This window comes from Alligator sinensis, unplaced genomic scaffold (genome assembly GCF_000455745.1).
Source record: "Alligator sinensis unplaced genomic scaffold, ASM45574v1 scaffold1001_1, whole genome shotgun sequence".
In the NCBI taxonomy this organism is placed as follows: domain Eukaryota; kingdom Metazoa; phylum Chordata; order Crocodylia; family Alligatoridae; genus Alligator; species Alligator sinensis.
Window position 1 is genome coordinate 308,148 of NW_005842564.1, and position 19,745 is coordinate 327,892.

At 40.5% G+C, this 19,745-nt stretch overlaps 1 protein-coding gene across 5 annotated transcripts in view; it reads left to right on the forward strand.

Annotated features, from left to right (window-relative positions):
• Positions 1-19,745, forward strand: part of ADAMTS19 (ADAM metallopeptidase with thrombospondin type 1 motif 19) — a 271,308-nt gene that overhangs the window by 47,932 nt on the left and 203,631 nt on the right. For all 5 annotated transcript variants that reach the window (XM_025214090.1, XM_025214093.1, XM_025214092.1 and 2 more), the window contains exon 3: positions 14,247-14,412. In XM_025214090.1, the coding sequence (XP_025069875.1) occupies positions 14,247-14,412 (166 nt within the window). The remainder of the gene's footprint in view (positions 1-14,246; positions 14,413-19,745) is intronic.

Consider the following 19,745-nt stretch of genomic DNA (forward strand, 5'->3'; position numbering starts at 1 on the left):
CCCCCCCCATGTCTGGCCGGTGTGCTTTGGGATGGAAAAGGCCATGTAAGTGTGCTGTGGGATGAAAAATGTTGGGAAGCACTGAGTTAAAGAAATGTGTACAGTACATGAATTTCCTTACTTTTAAAAGCAGGCACTGGAAGTACGTGATCATTCTTACTGACACTAGTGTTATGAGAAACCTTTCTGTAGTGACTGGATTTATATTTCTAGCCTTTCAGACCTGAAGATCTTGTTGCAGGATGTTTGCATCATATTAAGGAAGCATGATTTTTTTTTTAAACTTAAGCAGTGGCATTGCTAAACACCTTGATCCTATGACAGTAAACTTTCTTAACTTTTTTTAAAATTTAAGTACTTTAGGGAAGGTTTAAATTTAACTGTAGAAATATTTAACTGTAAGTTTTGGTTTGAGTCTAAGGGAAATATTGTCTTGGGGAGGCAGTAATTGCTCCAAAAGGACTGTGCTGGTCTGAATATGTTTGACCTCATTGAGTTTTAAAAACTTAGCATGTTTGGACCTTTTTTATTTTGCTTAGGCCACTTTATAGATGAAGAATAGTATCTACATCATCCATGTATGCTACGATAATATTTCTAATATATATTACATATAACACATAGAGATTGTTACCTAAGCGAGAGAGAGAGAGAGAGAGAGTTTTATGCAAATTGGTCTTTCTTGATTGCCCTCCAGTTCATACTAAGGGTGCAGCAACATAAGGTACAGAAAACTGCAGTTCCTGATGAGCAGGGATCCTAGTTTTCCATGATGAAATAAAAACTGATCAAGAAAAAATTCTACCAGAATCTGTGTTTTTCTGTGGCAAGCTTCCCCTCCCCCATGCCGATTGTCAAATGGCAGCAGCCCCACCCTTCATTGCTGATTCACTGAGAGGGCTTCCTTTCAAGTGGCCCTGCCCCTCACCACAGATTGGTGGAGAGAGGTGGGGCCACACAACAGGCAGCCCTTTTGGCCAATCAGTGGTGGAGAGATGAGGAGTCTTATCTCGGCTGCTTTGCCGTGTGCTAGCAGCTTCTCCCCCTAGCAGGCTGCTACAGTGGCTGTGAGAACAGTTGGTTCCCACTGGGGAGCCAGCAGTTTATTTTCAGTAAGTTGTTTTTTTCCTGGAGATTCTAAAGATTCTCTATAAAAGCGCAAATTCTAGGTTTTTCCATGGCGCACAATTTCTAGCATCCCTGCTGATGAGTGCTTGCCTCTTGGCCTCTTAAGGCTATGGTATACTACATAAATAGATGAGTATAATTTAATCTACTCATTAGACTGTGGACTCTGTAGGCTTCAAAGACAGTAACAAAACTATATATTGTCCCCTATATTTAAATGTTTGGATTATTTGAAATATATCAAATTCTTATATATTAGAAAAACTGTCTCTCTTTTCTATGTATTTAATGGGGTGCGTGAAACCTTTCCCTAGGGACTTAGTTAAAGAACAGATACAGTAGGAAGGTAAACCATGATATTGTCAGTCCAAGGTTTTAAAATCCCCAAGTCAGACCCTTAAAATAATCATTATATAAATAAATAAAAATTATATAATTTATATATAACATCATAACCCATAAAATCCTTGGTGTTTTAAAAAAGGTCAGAATAGGAGCAAATGTTGAACACGCTCATGGTAAGATATTCCTTTTAGCATGTGGGTTTGCCATGTACTCCACCAAGCTCAATTTTTGGATGGTTTTAAGGTGTAGCCCTGTGTTGCAGGGTTTTTGGTTGTAGTTCTGCATCCGAAAGGAAGAGTCACAAATTCCACATCATAAGTAAATAGTAAAGCAGATTTTTTTTACTTGAAAAGCTACATTACCTTAAACGAAAAAAGCACCATTCATGTTACAAAATTAAAATCATAAAAAGTCAGTGTGTGCAAAAGTTAATGTTGCCATTGGAACTTTATCTTGGCAATGTGCAGTATTTGCTATTCCTGTTTTTCTGGTTTAAAGTTGTAGTTGAACTGTATATAATAAAATATACAGGGGTGTGTAATACAGCTGAGTTAACATTCTTGTTGGATCTGTAAATTTTAATCTATAGTATTAATTCAAAAAGAGTAGGAAAATTAAATCAAGATTTTAAAATTCATGAATGGTTTTCATGGAAAAAGAAGAGGAAATGAGCAATTCATTTTTTATATTCCTTGCTGTAACTCCCTGTAATATTCTGAGATGTCTACAGTGGTTGGCCTAAATAATCCATGATCACTTGTGGGTTATTTTGAATCTTTTTCTTTATAATCTTTCTTTCAAAGAGAATAATAACTTTTCAGGAAGTTTAGTTTTAAATGCATGGTGCTTGGTGGTAATAAAGTGTTTAGCCTCTGGAAGGCAGAGAAATATGGATCCTTCACGCTCCTGCCTTTAATTCAGCGGACACATAGGTCCCATCTATACATTACACTTAAAATGTGATTAACCAGTTACTCACATCTTAAGTTGTGGCCCAGCCATCCGTTCAATCAGTTAATGGCATGATAAAACAAGGAATAAGCCACAAAGTTATTTCACAAAAAATGTGGAATAACTTTGTGGCTTGTTCTTGTCATGCCATTATTGAATATGTGGCCAGGTGCTCCCCTGTGGCTGGAAGCCCCATCAGCTGAGGGGGCTTCCAGCTGCAGGGGTATACCACCCATGGCTCCGGCTATGAGCTGTACAGCTGACAAGGCCCACAGTGAGGGCAGCGTGTGGAATGCTGCCCCTGATGCAAACCTCATCAGCTGCAGGGCTCACAGCCACGGGAGCTGGCTACTTGCCAGTGCAGTAATAAGGTGTGATTGGATCTGATGCTGGATTCCACAATCATACTTCCTGCCATGCACATGCGGCATGGCAGGAGGCGTGATTGTATCATGTACAAGATCATATCATGCTTTTGCTTGAATGTCTAAAGGAGCCTATAGTGTTCTTAGTATGAAAAAGGATGCACATAAGTGAATTGTAGGATGTTATTTAGTAATGTTTAAATGCTGGAAGAGGACTAATAATATTATTTTAAAAAAATCAGCTGTCTGATCTTCACTTGTGAATTTACTAGTTTAGGGTTAACAAGGTTATTTCTTTGATGTGTCAGTAAACCAATGCAACAACATGTGTTTACAGGTATAGAAATAGTTAATGTGGCATGCATGATGGAATGGATAAAACATAAATTCCAGCATGGACAGTAAATTAAGAGTGGTATATTCCAAAGTAACAGTATAGTGTTGAATATAGCATATTCAGAATCATGGTGAAATGTATTTGTGGAGAAACATCCATTTTGATTTTTAATTGAATAGGCATTCAATAGGCATTACATTCAATTAAATTGAATAGGCATTCAGTTTTTAATTGAATAGGCAGAAACTGGAGAGACATTTTACATACTAGTCCATGTCACAGTTGTGGCCATCTACTGGGTTTCTTCAGTTATCTGGTTTCCATGGCAAACCAAATTTGCAGCAGCTCTCAGGAGATATGTAGGAGGCTGGCAACATTTTTGTTAATTGTGAGATCACTAGTAATGGTCTGACAGCACCAAGTCATTCCCAAAACTAAAGATGTATGTTCTTCTTGGAGTTCCAATTTGGCTCACAGTTAAAGAACAGCACTGAACTTGGCTGGATTCTTTTTAGAGATAAGATGCTCTGGTGTCTGTAGCACATGTGCTGAAGTGGCCCTAAGACCAGTGAGTGAATAGCCATGTTAGTGGGTAGAAGTGCGAGACAGAAGCCAGCTGCAATATTTTTAATCAGTGTTAAAGGGGAACTGCCCATTCCTAAATCCTGTCGTTAGAAAAAAGCTTAATGTTCTAATTTTCTCCTGTAAATATTTTTGGGTGCATATACACGTGCATCAAGGCTGCTCTGACACTGTAATTACAGAGGGTTAGAGCAGATTCAATCAAGTCTGCTTGAAGCATGGTAATTACTGCATTCCAGCAGACTCCAGCATTATGTGTATCAGTCTCCCTGCACTGAAAAATGGTGGCAGGGGTGCTTTAACTAAAAGTTTGCTCGACGAGCTTTTATTAAAGCGCTCCCATCGCCATTTTTCAACGCGAAGATGCTGATACACATGGAACTCCGGATGCTTTAATTAAAGTGGGTCTCAGAGCCACTCTGATTAAAGCAGCCCTCCCCACCTTCCCAGAGCACGTGTATAAATGTCCTATGATACTTATTTATTCTTTGTGTTTTGCTTAGTTTGGACTATAACAGAAGACTGGTTAGTTTTCTCTTTTTCTAGTGAAATTTATAATAGATAAGTTTTTCTTGTACTGTGGAGTTCGGAGAGTGTCTGCGTGGGTGTGAAAAGAAAGACTTAGCTGAACAAGGAGCAAAGCCGGTGGGATGCTACACCGGAACCAGGATGCGGCGAAAGTGAAACCACGGCAGATGGTCATGCTGCGGTAAAAGGAAAAAAACCGGGCAGAGTCAGGAGGAGCTGGGACCAGCTCCTATGTCCGCATGGGCATGCTTTATAGCAGTGTTCCTGGACCGATTTGTTGCCCAGACCCTTGAGGCCAGGATGAAAAGCCCAGCGGGAAAGCAAGAGGGGGAACCAGAAATGAGGTTCCTGACTGGGCTGGAGGGGCCAGATTTAGAGCACAGTTCCGCTGCAGTGATGTGGGGCTTTCTCAAATAACCAGAGCCAGACAAGACTCAATAACTTACCTATAGAGACTCTGTGGGAGTCAGACGCCCACAACTTGGACTGGATCCAGGCAGGACCAGACAGGGTGAGGACCAATGTAGATCTGACCCATGGCAGGTATAAAATCAGAATAGGGAGAGGGATGTTGGGGGACAAGACAGCCTGGGACCTGGAAGATGCATAGATAAGGCAAGGGGCGGTAGGGGACGCTCAGGCCAAACAATGTCTCGGTCCCACCGTCATAAGTTAAAGGGCCAAAACACCAAAGTGCATGTGATACCAACTCTAGTGGTCCAGGAAAACAACATCGTTGGTTTGGCATTAGGTGGGGTGTACGGGAAGTGGAGCCCCAAGCAGGAAGGACAACCAGGGACTGAAGAAAGGCACCAGGAGGAGCAGGATAGACCATCTTCCTCCCAATTAAAATAATTTCCAGCAAAGACTTGGCAGGAAAGACCCCCTGGGACATCGACCAAGATCTAGCCCATTAACAAGCCTGTTTTTTCCCTAAGCAAGGGCGAAACCAGAAAAGACCCTGTGGACTTGACGCACAAGTGAACGGCACGGGAGACTACAGTGCGGCATAGGAAAGTTGTGTTATATTTTTTACTTGCAGTTTTGAAAATAAAAAAATGGAGCACATTTCTGTGTTTTAGCAGCTCCAGCCACAGTGTCACACATATTGTGCACCTTCAGGTACTCACAAGGAGGACAAAGGATTGTCAGCCAAGTACTTCAAGACTTTGCCATTAGGGGCAGGAGTGGGACAGAACTGGGGAACAGAAGCTAGAGGGAGAGGAAGCCCCAATAGTCCTTGAAGAAAATTCCCCCTAGATTATCTATAGGGACCTATCTAAATCTCAGCGGAAGTTTGCGATGCAGTGATACTTTTAATCTTGCTCTTTTTGTCACAATCTCCCCTCTTTCCCCTGTTGCTGAAGGGTAGAGAGGCAATGCCATGGCATTTGCCTCTCGGCCACTCAGGCGGGGGAAGGGGGCTGCACAGCAAAAAGAGTAAGATAAATGGCGTCGCTGAGATGTAAACTTCCACCATGATTTTGGTAGGTTCCTAATTATATATTAAGTTTAAACAACACAACAAACTGAGCAAAAATTGTCAAAAGATAATATTTCATTAGTCCGGTAGTCATTATAGTTACATGTACATTACATGAAATAAAATAGACATTACCAGGAATGGCCAGTAGAGCAAAACTGCAGAAGAAAGTGGAATTTTGAACAGTGGAACATGAAGACCATTAAAAAGGAGTTGTTACCACTTGTGGAGTGGAGGGAGATTAGCAGGAATCAGGGTGATGATAAGCCATGAAGTCAACTGACTCCCTCACTTCGGCCTGGATGCAGAAATGCTGCTGCCACTGCAGGTAGTTGGTTTTAAAGGTTGGGTGGAACAAGAGTCAAAGTTGGGGAGGGTGCAACTGCATCCCTGCATAGCCCCCCCCCCCCCCCCCCTTGAGTGGATCTGCCTCTGTTTGTTTACATTTTCCATAAGGCTGAATATAACCTCAGTGCAGAGCAAAAAGGGATGTGCTCATACACTGATTTCCTGTTTGTTGGGTAGTGGTGTGGTAGGGCACACGGGCTCTGCAGAACCTGCGTTCTCTGAGAGTGCTTGCCAGGAGGGTGTGGGAAACGTAATGCTAGGATAAGAAGATACCTATATTATGTTCACTTATTAACCTGAGTGCAGAGAATGGAATGGGCAGGACATAGTGTGAAAACCAATGAGAAAAGACACGTGAAGCAGATTTTGGAAGCTAAGGTGGAGGATATCAGCCCTCAGGGTAGACGAAGGCAACCTGCAGATGGGAAGATAACATAAAAAGTGATCTGGAAGGGCAGGTAAAAACGTGACAAGGAAGAAGGAGATTGCAAAAGACAGGAAGAGATGGAAAGCTGTAGTTCAGGTGGTTAAAGGCTGGTACTCCAGGCCTATGAAATGAGAGAGAGAGGAAGAGAGAGAGTGGCTCTGAGCAGACTTTAAACTTAAGACATGCTTAGTCTTTTATTCATGCCTTAAATATTAATCCAGCCATACATGCAGGCAATTAATAGTACCACAAAAAAGGAAACTTGCCACAAATATCACACAAAAAATGTGCAATATCTTTGTGACTGGTTTTCAATGCACTTTAAATAGAACATGTGGAACATGTTGGGAACATGCTAGGACCACATAGCCTGGTTATGGTCTCTGTAATTATCTCCAACCAGCCCCAGTGCAGTCCCTACTGGCCAACAACCTGTGGGACTGCCTGGACACCTCAGGGGCTTGAACCAGCCTGGTATGGTGTCTGTCAGCTGATGTTCAGCTGATGATCAGCTGGATCAGGACCTCACCGAGGCTCAAACTGACCCTAGTGTAGTCCCTGGAGTACTCCAAGAGCTGATTGTCAGCTGGATCTGGAGGCCACACTGTGGCCAGTTGGAGCCCTAGTGAGGTCTTGATCTGGCTGACAATTAGCTGATTGCTTGGCTCCAGGGAGTACACTGAGGTTGGCTGGAGCCCCATTGTGGTCCCAGATCCAGTTGACAACCAGCTGGTTGTCAGGCACCTGGTTTTCAACTTGCCAGGGCAGGGGGAGCCTGGGATCATGATTGTGATCCTGGGATGCCACCTCACTGGCAAGTAGGGCACAATTTGGATCTGATCCTCAATCCCAAAATTGCACATCCTGCCATGCACATATGGCATGGAAGGAAGTGTGATTATTGTGATGGGGCTCAGATCCCATCGTATCTTTAAATGAATGCCTATTAATGGCCCTTGTTTGGTTGTTTGTAGAACATACATAACAACAAACAGAGAATAGCAGAAAGCAGCTACTGAGGGACAGAGAAGGAAGATTGTTTGACAGAATAACAGTTATTTTCAGATGAACAACGGCAATTTTAGGAGTGTGAATTCTACCGTTATTCATGGCAGAGTAACAGATGAACCTACACATAAGAATGCAGATGGCAGCAATGACCATTTGCGAAACATTTAGTTTTATTTCATGTGTGTGCATACATGCATCTTCTGTATGAGCAATATGCTTGAGTTATATTATTTTAAAGCTCTTGAAATGTAAATGCCAAGAAAATACGTTTTGTTTATTTTATAGAATTTAAAAAAAAAACAAAAGATGTATTTAGTGATTGAACTAATGCTCAATTCCATTCTGCTTTGGTATTTTAAGCTATCAGGTTGTAGATACCACAGTCGACACGAACTAAATTGTATCCCAGTGGACACATCTACATGTACTATTAATGCAGCTCAATACACTCCGGCACAGTTTGTGCCAATTTTTTTTGCTACTGGGTGCCATGTTTACATGTGCACCTGGGACTGCAGCATGTTGAGTTGGGTCAGAGCAACCCTGGCTGGCAGGGGGTCCCAGGGAGGTCAGCCTGCCAGCCTGGGGCAGCTCCAGCCTGTCTCAAAATGCTGTGGAGTGCCTGGCTGGGGCATGAGGGTACTCCAGTGTGGAGTTAGCCAGCAAGCAGCCCCTGCACTAGAGCACCCTCATGTCCTAGCCAGCCCCATCAGCATCTACATGTGGCTGCTGCTCACTAAAGAACAAATACTAACATGCAGCAGAATTAATTAGTTTCCTGTGGCCTAATAGCACCACACATGTAGACACTGAGACTACTGTGGAATTAATTAGGCAGCTTTGCAGTAAATGTCTCATGTAGATGTGCCCAGTGACAGTCATTTTTTAGGAGCTGGGGAACGATTTCCTCATCGAGCGGCATTACATGGACCCACATCATAAACAAGACAAGATAGTCTGAAATGTCATCATGATGTCTGTATCATGACTTACCTATGTTCTTTACAAGGAAGCTTCACTGTTTTATCAGAGAATCTTTACAATCTAAGCATTATATAATTAAATAATGGGAAATTATGCTATATTAGCTTGTGACATTTGCAGGCTACTTTTGTCTCTGCCTTTATCTTTACTCCTAGAATGGGATAATTCTTCCTTTTCTCCTTCCTTGCTCCTTTCTGGATGTACTGTGTCCTTGTAGGTATTTCTTTTTTTTGCTTACCCTTAATTTTCTTTCTTGTCTTTAAAGATGTGAGGGGTTTTTTTCTCTCACCCTCAAAGGAACAAGGAGGGGATAGAATCTAATGTTTTTAGATGTATATCATTAGGGCTCTACCGAATTTATGGCAGAAGTAGGCTGTGCTGCAGCTCCTTTAATCTTGCAGGTTCCCCCATGCACTCCCTTCTCCTGCTGCTGATTGGTGAAGGGGCCCCACTTGATCGACAAGGAAGGGAAAAGTGGAGTTTTAAATATGGCACCGTTTTTGCCTTCCTGCCAGTCAACTCCAAGCAGCAGGGCTGCCAGGGCCCCTTGGTGAATCAGCAGTGGGAGGCAAAAATGGTGCCATATTTAAATCCACAGTTTTTGCCCCCCCACTGATCAGAAGTGAGCTGCAAGCAGGGCCCTTTTACCAATCAGCAGTGCCTGGGGGTTGGGGGGACTTGCAAGATTAAAGAAGCTGCAGTGCAACCAACTTCTGCTTTGAATTTGGTAGGGCTCTATTAATGTATTGTGGTATTTCTCACATGCCTGTGCCCCTTACTTGTTTCAGGTTCTACAAAAGGACTGCTTTTTGGTCAGAACTTGTTTTTTTCTGACTTTCAGTAGGAACAGACAAAGCTGATCAGCAGGGATCCTGGTTTTCTCTCTTTAAATACAAATTACAAATTCTCTGATTAAAACCCCCAAATCCGTGTTTTTCTGCGATTAAAATGAAACACCACTGTATACATAGGTATCAGTTGAACACAATTTTTATTGATATATTTACAATTTTAAAGCATTTTGGAAGCCTACCAGTGCCTCAATCAAAAATAAATTCTAAATACCTATAAATGTTGGCATTTGATTTTGAGTTTCTTATTATGGAAAATCAGGGCTCCCCCTGCTCCCTTTGCTCACTATGACTCAGATCCAGCTGTGGCTGTCCCCCCTGCTGCTTTGTGGTGCTTAGCAGCCCTGATATGCTGGTTCTCTGTCCATGCCGACTCGCATCCCTGACCCCTGCAGGACCCTGCCAGCCTGCAAGGGGAAACCTACCATTTCCCATGTTTTTCTCCTTTCAAGGAGAAAATCTATGTTTTTCTTCTTAAAATGAGAAAATCTGCATTTTACTACATTTTTCCATGGCAAATGGAAAACCTGGATCCCTGCTGATCAGATATTTGCTTATCTGAATCAATTACTTCAAGTTGCATGTAGATCCTTAAAAAAATACTTGCATATCAGGAACCATATTATGTGCCAAGCTTATACCCAGTATAGCCAGCTGTCTGTATTAATAATAAAAGATTACCTTCATCTTTCTCTTATCTTAATTTCACATTAGTATAAGTCCACTGATTGCAATAGAGTTGCTTTAAGTTTGTACATATGGAACTAACAGGAAACTCGAGCCCAATCAAAGAAAATGGAATACGCTATTGTTTTAGGAAAATAAGCTTTGCACCCTGGGCAGGATTTTAAAGAACGTTACAGCATACCTTATGTAGTTAAGATTGCTGAATAGTCACCATTACATTTCCCCTTTTGAGATGCATCATTCCCAAATATTAACGTTTTTGCTTTAAAATTTCCATCTTTTTTCTCTGCTTGGATGTGACTTTTTGTTTTTTAACGAGGTCCAGGATATTTTCAGGTAAAATAGGAACAACATTTTCACCAGTTAAAAATTCAAACTCTTTTATTTTTTATTTTTGATATCTCTGGAATAAATATAGCAGACATTTGAAACATGGCATGGGGATACTCCTCCTTCAGGGCTAGTGTCCCCTCTTGGCTTAAAAAATGGGCTTATTTTGAGAAACATAGATTCATAGATTGTAGAGTCAGAAGGGACCATAATGGATCATCGTGTCCAACCCCCTGCATGGCAGGAAAGAGGACCAAGGTCAGATGACCCCAGCCAGGTGACTATCTAGCCTCCTGTTGAAGACCTCCAAGCTAGGTGATAGCACCACCTCTCTTGGAAGCCCATTCCAGAATAAATCCCCAAATGGCACATATTCCAATTCACAAGGATCTCGCTCTATTAGCATTTAATCTACTGGCTACTTACTTGCTATTTTCCTCTTCATCCATGGACATACAAATATCCAAACCACAAAAGCAAATACTAGAGATACACCAATTGATATTAGAGCAATTGCCCACATTGGAAGCACCAGTCCTAACACTGTGAATGCAAACGTATGGAGGTTTCTAAACTCTTGTATGGTGTGTGGTGGAAAATGTGTGGTGGAAAATTTTTATTTTTGGTTTGCATGTGCCCACATTATAAGCCTTGCTGGGATATATATATAACTCAGAACACACACTTTCTGTGTATTTACATTGTGCTCATTACCCTAGATGTCATGCATAATCATTTGAGACAGCCATCAGAGATGGATTAGGTACCTCCATCGCATTTACAATTTTGTTGTGTTGTATAGGAATAATTAAGAGGCAAGAGTAATTAGAGATTAGTGCTTGTTTAACAGGCCTGTCCAGATCTTTGGTTCAGCACATTTCAGTCAGCCAGCTACTCAGTCCAAAAGCTTCACTGACCTTTGGGATACCTCTGATGTAGCAATAACTTTCCTCCATTCTTCCCAGTCTTTTGCAATCCTTATACAATCAGTCAGTTTTAATCCCATCTAGTCTTTGATGTTTGGTGGTCCCAGTCTGCTTTTATCCTGCCAAGCATCAATGAAAGACATGGTTGTTGTTAACCTGGGCCTTAACCGATTTGGCGTGAGATTAGTTGACTGCTTTTGTGTCATCGGCAATTCTTTGGGCAAAAATAACCTGGTGGTGCCAATGTCTTCTCCAGGTATGGATGGCCATCGGCTCTTTTGTGAGCTCACCTGCCCTTCGACAGGTTTTGTTTTTAGTCCTGCTGGGTCTCTGTAAACCCTCCTCACCTGACAGACCGGGTTGGGGTGCCAATTTAGCCCAAGCACATTTATCCTACACATAATCTTTACCAATGTGTTTGCTACACATATGTGCTACATTTAAAATATACTTCAGATAAGATGTTAGAAACTGCAGGAATCCCCATCGTAGCAAATAGTCATTTTCAAATGTGTTACCTGTCCATATAAAGACAAGTGCTCCTAAAGCTTCCAAGGGAGGTAGTCGGGCTTCCAAAGGAGGTGGTGCTCTTCCCTACCTTGGGGGTCTTTAAGAGGAGGCTAGACATGCAGCTGGCTGGGGTCATCTGACCCCAGTGCTCTTTCCTGCCCGGAGCAGGGGGTTGGACTCGATGATCTTCTAAGGTCCCTTTCGACCCAAACATCTATGAATCAGTGAATAAAGAGTGTATCTATCTTGTGACCTCCTATGGCTGTTAAAATCAATCGGGTCTTTCTATAGTTTCACTGGCAGCTGTCAGATCCTAGGTACCTAATAATAATGGCTGTTTTTTGGCTCCTATATCTTAATCATATTGCTCCTCTTCCCCCTGAAATGTATTTGTGTGACATGTGTTTTGCAATCCATACTGACTGAAGGTCTGATACAGTCTTGCTGCTATCCAAATTTGTCTGAGATGGATCTACAGTAGTTGAATAAATATGGCTGATACTAATGCTCTTTGCTAAATTTTTATGTTCAATTTTCCCTTTTCTCCTGGAATAACTCCAGGCATTAGAAGCAGTTGTTGGAGCCCCACAACAAAGCAGTGGGGTTCAAAAGCCAACATGGAATATGTTGACAGTCTCGGTCCAGCTGCTGAGTCTGTGGGTAGCAATCTAAGAAAACACACCCTTAAATTGTCCTTTCTATTATTCTTAGCAAAGAGGTCAGGGACTGAATGAGCATTGAGAATGAAATGATTTAATATTTTTGAAGGTATTTTCTCGAGGTCAGGGCTAATGAACACTAGCTACATATTATGATGAACCTTGCACAGCTGCTGCTTGTGAAATACCTGTTCTGAGAATAAAAAGCTCCTGTTTCCCAAGATGTCAGTTCAACTTCTTTTTAAAGGCACCCAATTAAAAAGAAATGGTCCAAAATGGTCCATCAGTATCTGAATGAAGCTCAAAACCACCAACAAAAATCAGGAGAAAATTAGTCAGATTTACTTATATTCTACCTGTTGTTTAAACAAACCAATGTTCTCAATACAAGCAGGCTAGTTAGTATAACAATAAAGTATGCTGGCTATATGGGGACACTATTTCATTGTTGTAATGGAAGCATATTAAATAATTTAGCTTAGCTTCTAAGTGTTTGATATTTAAGACTTCTGTTTCATATAAAATTGCCTGAAAAATAAGCACAGGAAAAAAAACAGCCAATCAAATCTGGCTATTAGAAATATTCCACACTACTCATGGTTAACTGATGGTAACTTTTTTCAGGATTTCCCATCAGAAAATTTTGAGAAAGGTTGAGGTGCAGCCAACATACCAGACTGAGAAATAAACTAACTATATACAATATTTAAGTTGCCTGTAAGAAGGGCTGTAATGCACATGTATATGTTTGAGGAAATGCATAATTTGTACCACACATGCAATTTAATTTCATGTTCTCAGCTGGATCAAGGTTTGTTTCTGAAGATTTATCAATAAATGTTTTGTGAAGTTATGTCATACAAGAACCCTGATCAGGAACAGCATCCCATTAATTTCAGCAGAGGCAGATTTTTTCTATTTCTGTATAAATGGGAATTAAATGCATGGAGAAGAACTCTACTTATTTGAGCCAGATGTGTCATTTTGTTTTTCTATAAGCAGTAGTATTTAATGGCTTTTCAAATTTCTGGAATTAGAAGTCAGCTGACAGTTTTGTTCATGGTATTTTGTAGAAAAAATAAATTTCTTCTCTATAGACTTTGTATTTGTTGGCAGTCTTAGGAGATCTGAGTTGGATCACCATACATATTAGTTCTAAGAGCAAGTTTTTCAGTAGTTTTGTGAGCTCAACTATATTCTCATAAATCAGACCTACACCTGATGTAAACATCAGCTTTGACTCTCTTAACCCTGCACAGCTTATTTTCAAAGGAAAGACATTTTTAGCAATTAAAAAATCAATACTGGGGCTTCACAAGCATTTCAGTTTTGTTGGAGCTATACACAGTTGCTAAATAGCTCATTTTTAAAATTCATCTTAAAACATGTACTGTTTTAGTAAAACTGCTTAGCAAAAAGTATGACAACATTGTGTATTATAAAGCTAGCATATAGATTTTGCTGTACATGCTGTACATATTTAATGACCCCATGGGTCCCCCAAAACAAGCCTTTAACATTCCAGATCCATATTATGCATCTGCTACTGGCATCTAGCCACCCACCCACACAGATCTTATTGAATTAACTGAATTTTATTCTAGTGCACTGCAGTACAGAGGGTAATAAAACAGAAAGATGGTCACCTGGCTAGTAGGGTTACTAAAATAAAATACATTTTAAAATAAGTTTAAGTTTCTTTTGTTTTTTTTCCTTTTGTGGGAGGTGTGCGCGCACTTCTATAGTTTTTTAAAAAGTAATTCCCTTACATATTCCCTTTCTTTTTCTTTCCAGATCGGGTTCATACAAATTAACGAGGACTTCATATTTATTGAGCCGCTCAACCGCACTTTGGCTGTGACAGGTTATGCACACAGGGTATACAGAAGGAAAAGGTCTATAGAGGAGAAAGTTGCTGAAAATCCAGTTTCTCACACTCATTACTGTGGTGTTGTTGCAGGTAATATGATGGTCTCATTAAACAGATTTAATGTATTGGGCATATTTAACTCCCCCCCAGCTAATACTTTTTCTTAATGACCTATCTGATTATTTTTCTAGCAATAACGGGATTTTAAGTGGCATGATGGACTTCTGGCTGTAAGTGGAACTGTGCATTCATTTATGTATGAATGTTGCACATCAAGTAAACCATTAGATTTTAAAGAAGGCTATGGGCCATCTTTCACTTTGATCCAACATTTATAGTCTGTTTCTTGTCTCCCTGTGTCATCTGGTTGGTCTCTGATGTACTTAATGAACACAGTGTTTATGACTTTGTCTTCCACTTTCCAAATGACGGCTCTAACCAGCATGTTCATGAGGGAAAATGAATATAGCCAAGTGGTTATGGTATTGAGCTGGGAGGATGAGCTCTTTCTCTAAGGCTTCTTGATGCAGTCTACATGAAGCAGTCATGGGCTAAAATGTATAAATAGGTGGAGGAGCCAGGACTGGACTTTTGGAACTCTCTTAGATAAATGCTTTGACCAGTCATCTAGAAAGGAACCCGTTCCTTTTTGCTTTCTCTTTTTGTCCGAAAGAATATCAAGTTACTTTTTTAAAGATTGGCACAGTTTAACAGGAGGTAGGGAGAGTACCTTCATCCCAAAACAGTTCATAGACCGTAGGTTGGAGCACTTTATAGCAAAGTGAGAGATTTGGGTTTGATTCCTTCAGACAAGGAGTCTGGTTCCCTCGCATCTTGCATGACTGCTCTAGCTTAACCAGTAGGCTGTTGCATAAACCAGGGTGTTGATACTGGCATGAATGACTCCTCAACTTTTGAAAGAATGGTTGTAGGCATCTTCCTTTCATGGAAGGTTCTAGACTGTGGATCCTAAGTGTATTAAGGCACCATTTTGTGTAGGGTGCCAGATTTCAGACATGGTCTTCTTTTCAGTGTTTTCATTGGCTAGCTTTAAGTAGCTACACCGGAGTGTGCAGACCTTAAATAGTTCCTGCTAAGTATGCTGGCTGTTTTGGTTTCCTTTCTGAAGTTACTCTGTGCACTATGTAGGGGTCTGAGGTACCTAACTCAAGGTTTGGGTTCTACTGCAGGGTCAGGGATGTAAAAGGTGCAGAAATACCTTACTTCTAGGCACTTAAGTCCTTTTAGAAATTGGGCTCATATTCATTAGGTATCTTAATAGTTTATGTGCCTAATAATACTCGCCCAAATAAGTCAAGATAACGAGTTCCATACAAAGTTCATTTGACAGAGAGCATTTAGATGTTTACTGTGCAGTGGACTAATTAACTGTGGGCAGTAAACATTGCATATCTACATGTGCACCCTATTAGGCTGGAATAGTTTAATTAATTCTGCAGCAGGATAGTACTTGCAAACACAAGTACTATCCTGCTGTGGAGTTTTTCACTCTGTAGCAACAAATGTGTAGACAATGCTCTAGCTGGCTAGGGCAGAAGGGTGCTTCAGTGTAGGGACTGCCTGCTGGCTAGCCCCATGTTGGAGTACCCTTATGCCCCAGCAGGCCACTCTGCAGCATGTTGAGCTGGGGGGAGCACATTGGCAGGGTCCCCTGCCAGCCAGGGCTGCCCTGACCCAGCTCAATATGCTGTGGTCTTGGGCTTACATGCAGACGGAGCACTGAACTCCAGAGTTTACTCATGAGCACTAATAGCACATGTAGATGCACCCATAGGCTAGAAAATAAAGATAAAATCTATTAATTGGAATGTAAACACCACAGAAGCACAGCTTAAGAGACCAACAAATTAGTTATATAGTTCCTCTTATGAGAGAATGTAGACTTTTGACCTCACGGGAAAAGAAGTGGGATGGAGTAAGAGCTTGAGAACACAAACTTGCAATGCCTCCTCAAATGGTGCTGGTGAGAAACTGGCACAAGTCCGGGCATAAGGAGTGCTGAATAATCTGAGGGTTGCAGTGCTTGGTTACAGTCACTTACAGGGAGTGATTCTGAACAACTTATTGTTTTTTTACATTTTCTGTAGCTATAGAAAAGGATTCAAAGGCTGTGTTGTAGAGTACCCATTGGTAGGTTTCACTGTGTTCTTTATTCCATTGCCAGCTAAAGGGAGTTGATTGCATTGGACTTGTATAGGTATAATGTAAATCTTCATGAGCCATTTATTTGCATGATCTAATTTCTATATCAACAGCTCATGTACAATATAAATAAATACTTTTGCATAGAGGTACTTTATCTTATCCCTGTATTTCTTTACATATTTACCTGCTTATAACTATATAAAGAGCTGTACACATCTTTTTAGACATTACCAGATTATTTGGCAATAATCATTGAAATCCAATCTTTTTAATGCCAGTTAGGGCAACACATTATAACCCTAGTTATCTGAAGATCTTGTAGAAATGGAAATCTTCAAATAAATGAGATTTTAAAGGATGGGGAAGCCTGCCAGTAAACTTTGAAAAGGCCAGCTGGCTTGGAACTGGCTTGTCAGAAGGCTCTAATGAGACTGATGTCCAAAGCCCCTTGAAAAGTTGTCCTTTTGCAGAGCTGAGAAAAATTCTTATGGTGTACAATCCTTAAAGACAACATACTTTTTCATAAACCGGGATTGTCCTAAAATGCATAAGTGCCTTTCTCTATGATGACAATATTGAGAAGCAGTACTAGAAATATAGCTTATTATTTTCTGTTGACACCACTAATTGTTCATTTTGAAGCATAAATTATTCAGCTACTTAAAAGCTGAATAGAAAGATCAGCAGATATTTTTTTAAGCAGAAATACTAACGTCCCATTAATTTTTCTAGCTAATAGCTGCCATTTCTAAGTAAGAATAAAACAGTGGATAAATTGTGTTGCTGTAAACTTTGCTGGAATCCAACAGCCCTTCTAGGATGTGGGGAAATGGACTAGATGACTCACTAGAGGTCTTTTCTAACCCAAATTTATCTATTATTTAAACTTACAGTCATAGCCTTCTTTTTTCAGCATTAAATGCTTGTATGGTAAGTCATAGTTGTACAGCTTGTAGGGTGTGTTTCTTGGCCAGCATCCTGACACTGAAGTTTCATTAAAAACTGATTCTCTAAAGAATGACAAAATAAAGGAGCCTGTGGTTCTACAGTTAACAGTCATGTGTGTCAAGTTAGGGACTATTCATGTGTATAAAGTTAACTTTGTATGTTAAGTGTTTGAAAGACAATGCCCAGAGACATTAGAATTACATCTCCCAGAATTTTAATTTTATATTTTTAAAATCAGTTTGGTTTTGAAGCAAATATAGCTTGTATGCTTTATGCATTTGTCACATATTGACATGCCTTGGCAAAAGCAACAACATGGCTTTAATTCTGGAAAATAAAAGTGCAAAGTTGTATGTAAGTTCATATATCTTGTTTTATTTTAGACAATCAGGACTTGTAGTAGAGATGATATTTTTATTAGACCAATAAGATTTTTGCAAAAGAATTTTTAATTACAAACTTTTGGGCACAAATATACTTTATCAGGCATGGGAGAAAAGATTGTAAAAGTTCTCCTGGGTAGAAATGAAATTTCATATTTCATAGGATTTCACAAAGGAGTCAATAGATGGAAAACTCCCTTTATTTTATTTTAGTAAGTTATCTTTCTACAAATGAGAGAGAGAAAAGGTATTTTTTATAAATTGCTGTCTTTTAAGAATGAGGTGCACACCTGATTTTTTTTTTTTTTTTTTTTAAAGCATGCAGTACTTTGTTAGCACAATATCATTTCCCCCTGCTGAGCTATCTTTCTCCTGTCTGAGTTATATCATTTTAAATCTTGAGATTGTTTTAGCACTTCCTTGAAAAATTGTTCTTCAGATTTGGAAAGCACACTCATATTAAAACGGAGTAAAGGAAGTTTCCTCTTTGTGATGAAGGCGATTAATTGAAAAACATATTCTTTCAGTCTCCCAATGCCTGAATGTTTCTAGAACGTGTGTTTATAATTGTCATCTTCAGCAGAAATTTTGTTGAAAATATAGCACCCAATGCTACGCATTTACGGCCTTTTGTTTGCATTATTCTACTGGTGTGTATAGCTTTCATTTTGAAATGTTTTCATACTTTTTCTATAAAAAAGTGTTTCTTTTGATTCAGTCCTCTGGTATATGATTATTTAAGCTCTTCCTTCAAAAGCAAAGTCTGATCTAGATCTTTATTAATAAATTACTTTTTATGTATAGCATGATCTTATGTGTTCATTTGGAATTTGAATATGCATCAATCCAAGTTTCCTTGTTATATGCTAGGGTTTGTTGACTTCAGGGTATTCTGTGTTTTCTGATGGTAGGAGGGTTTCTTCCCTAATTTAGTGAGTCTGCTTTTGTGCTAACATACAGCAATATTCGGTCTTCCTTTATTAGCAAGTTCAAGGACAAAATGCAGTTTTTTGTGTAGATTAGGAATAGAGAGGAAGGTTCAAAGTATCTGCCTGGTTCTGGTGCTTCTGCTGAATGGGATTCCTATTTGAATAGTTGTTTGGAATAGTGATATAATCCATGGCCTTGATCTGAGCACAGCAGCACAAGTATAATCCCTTGAAAGTACTTATTAGGGTATATAATGATTACATTATATCTTAAATACATTCCTTCACATAGTGTAGCTATTAGGGGTAAGTGAAACGGGGGCCCTATTTGATTCAGATTTGGCCCGAATCAGGGACAGCGATTCAGTTCATTGATGCAGATCACTGTCCCTGATTTGATTTGGCTGAATCCGAATCTGACAATTTGATGCTGATTTGGTGAATCAGTGATGCGGACCCAGGCACAGCTTTAAAAGATTTTTCTACAAACCTTGAGGTAGCAGCAGGGCTCGTGATCGCTGCGGTGCTGGGGTGAATGCAGCATCCTACAGCAGTGCGGAGGGCTGTCCAGTGTAATCGGCAGTGAACCCATGGCCCCCCAGCCTGGAAATTGGCTGCAGGGGGATCCTGGGTGCCCCCTGCCCAGACCCAGGGGGCACCAGTCGCCCATCTAGGGGGCTGTGGGGGGCCCCCCCCGCACGCTACCCGGTGGACCCGTAAGTGCTTCTGGTCCACTTCCAGGTCTGCTGCCGGAGCCCCCCGTGCTTTTGTGGGATGCTCCATCTGGCCCAGCACTGCAGCAATCACAAGCCCCAGCTACCTAGAAGCATGTAGAAAAAACATTTAAAGCTGTGTCTATGTCCGAATGCCAAATCTGTCCAAATCGCCAAATCTGTCTGAATCTCTCTGAATTGATTTGGAGGGTTCTGAGTTGATTTGAAGAGATTAAAGGGCCCTCTGATTTGATTCGGATTTAGAGATTCGGCCGCCGAATCGG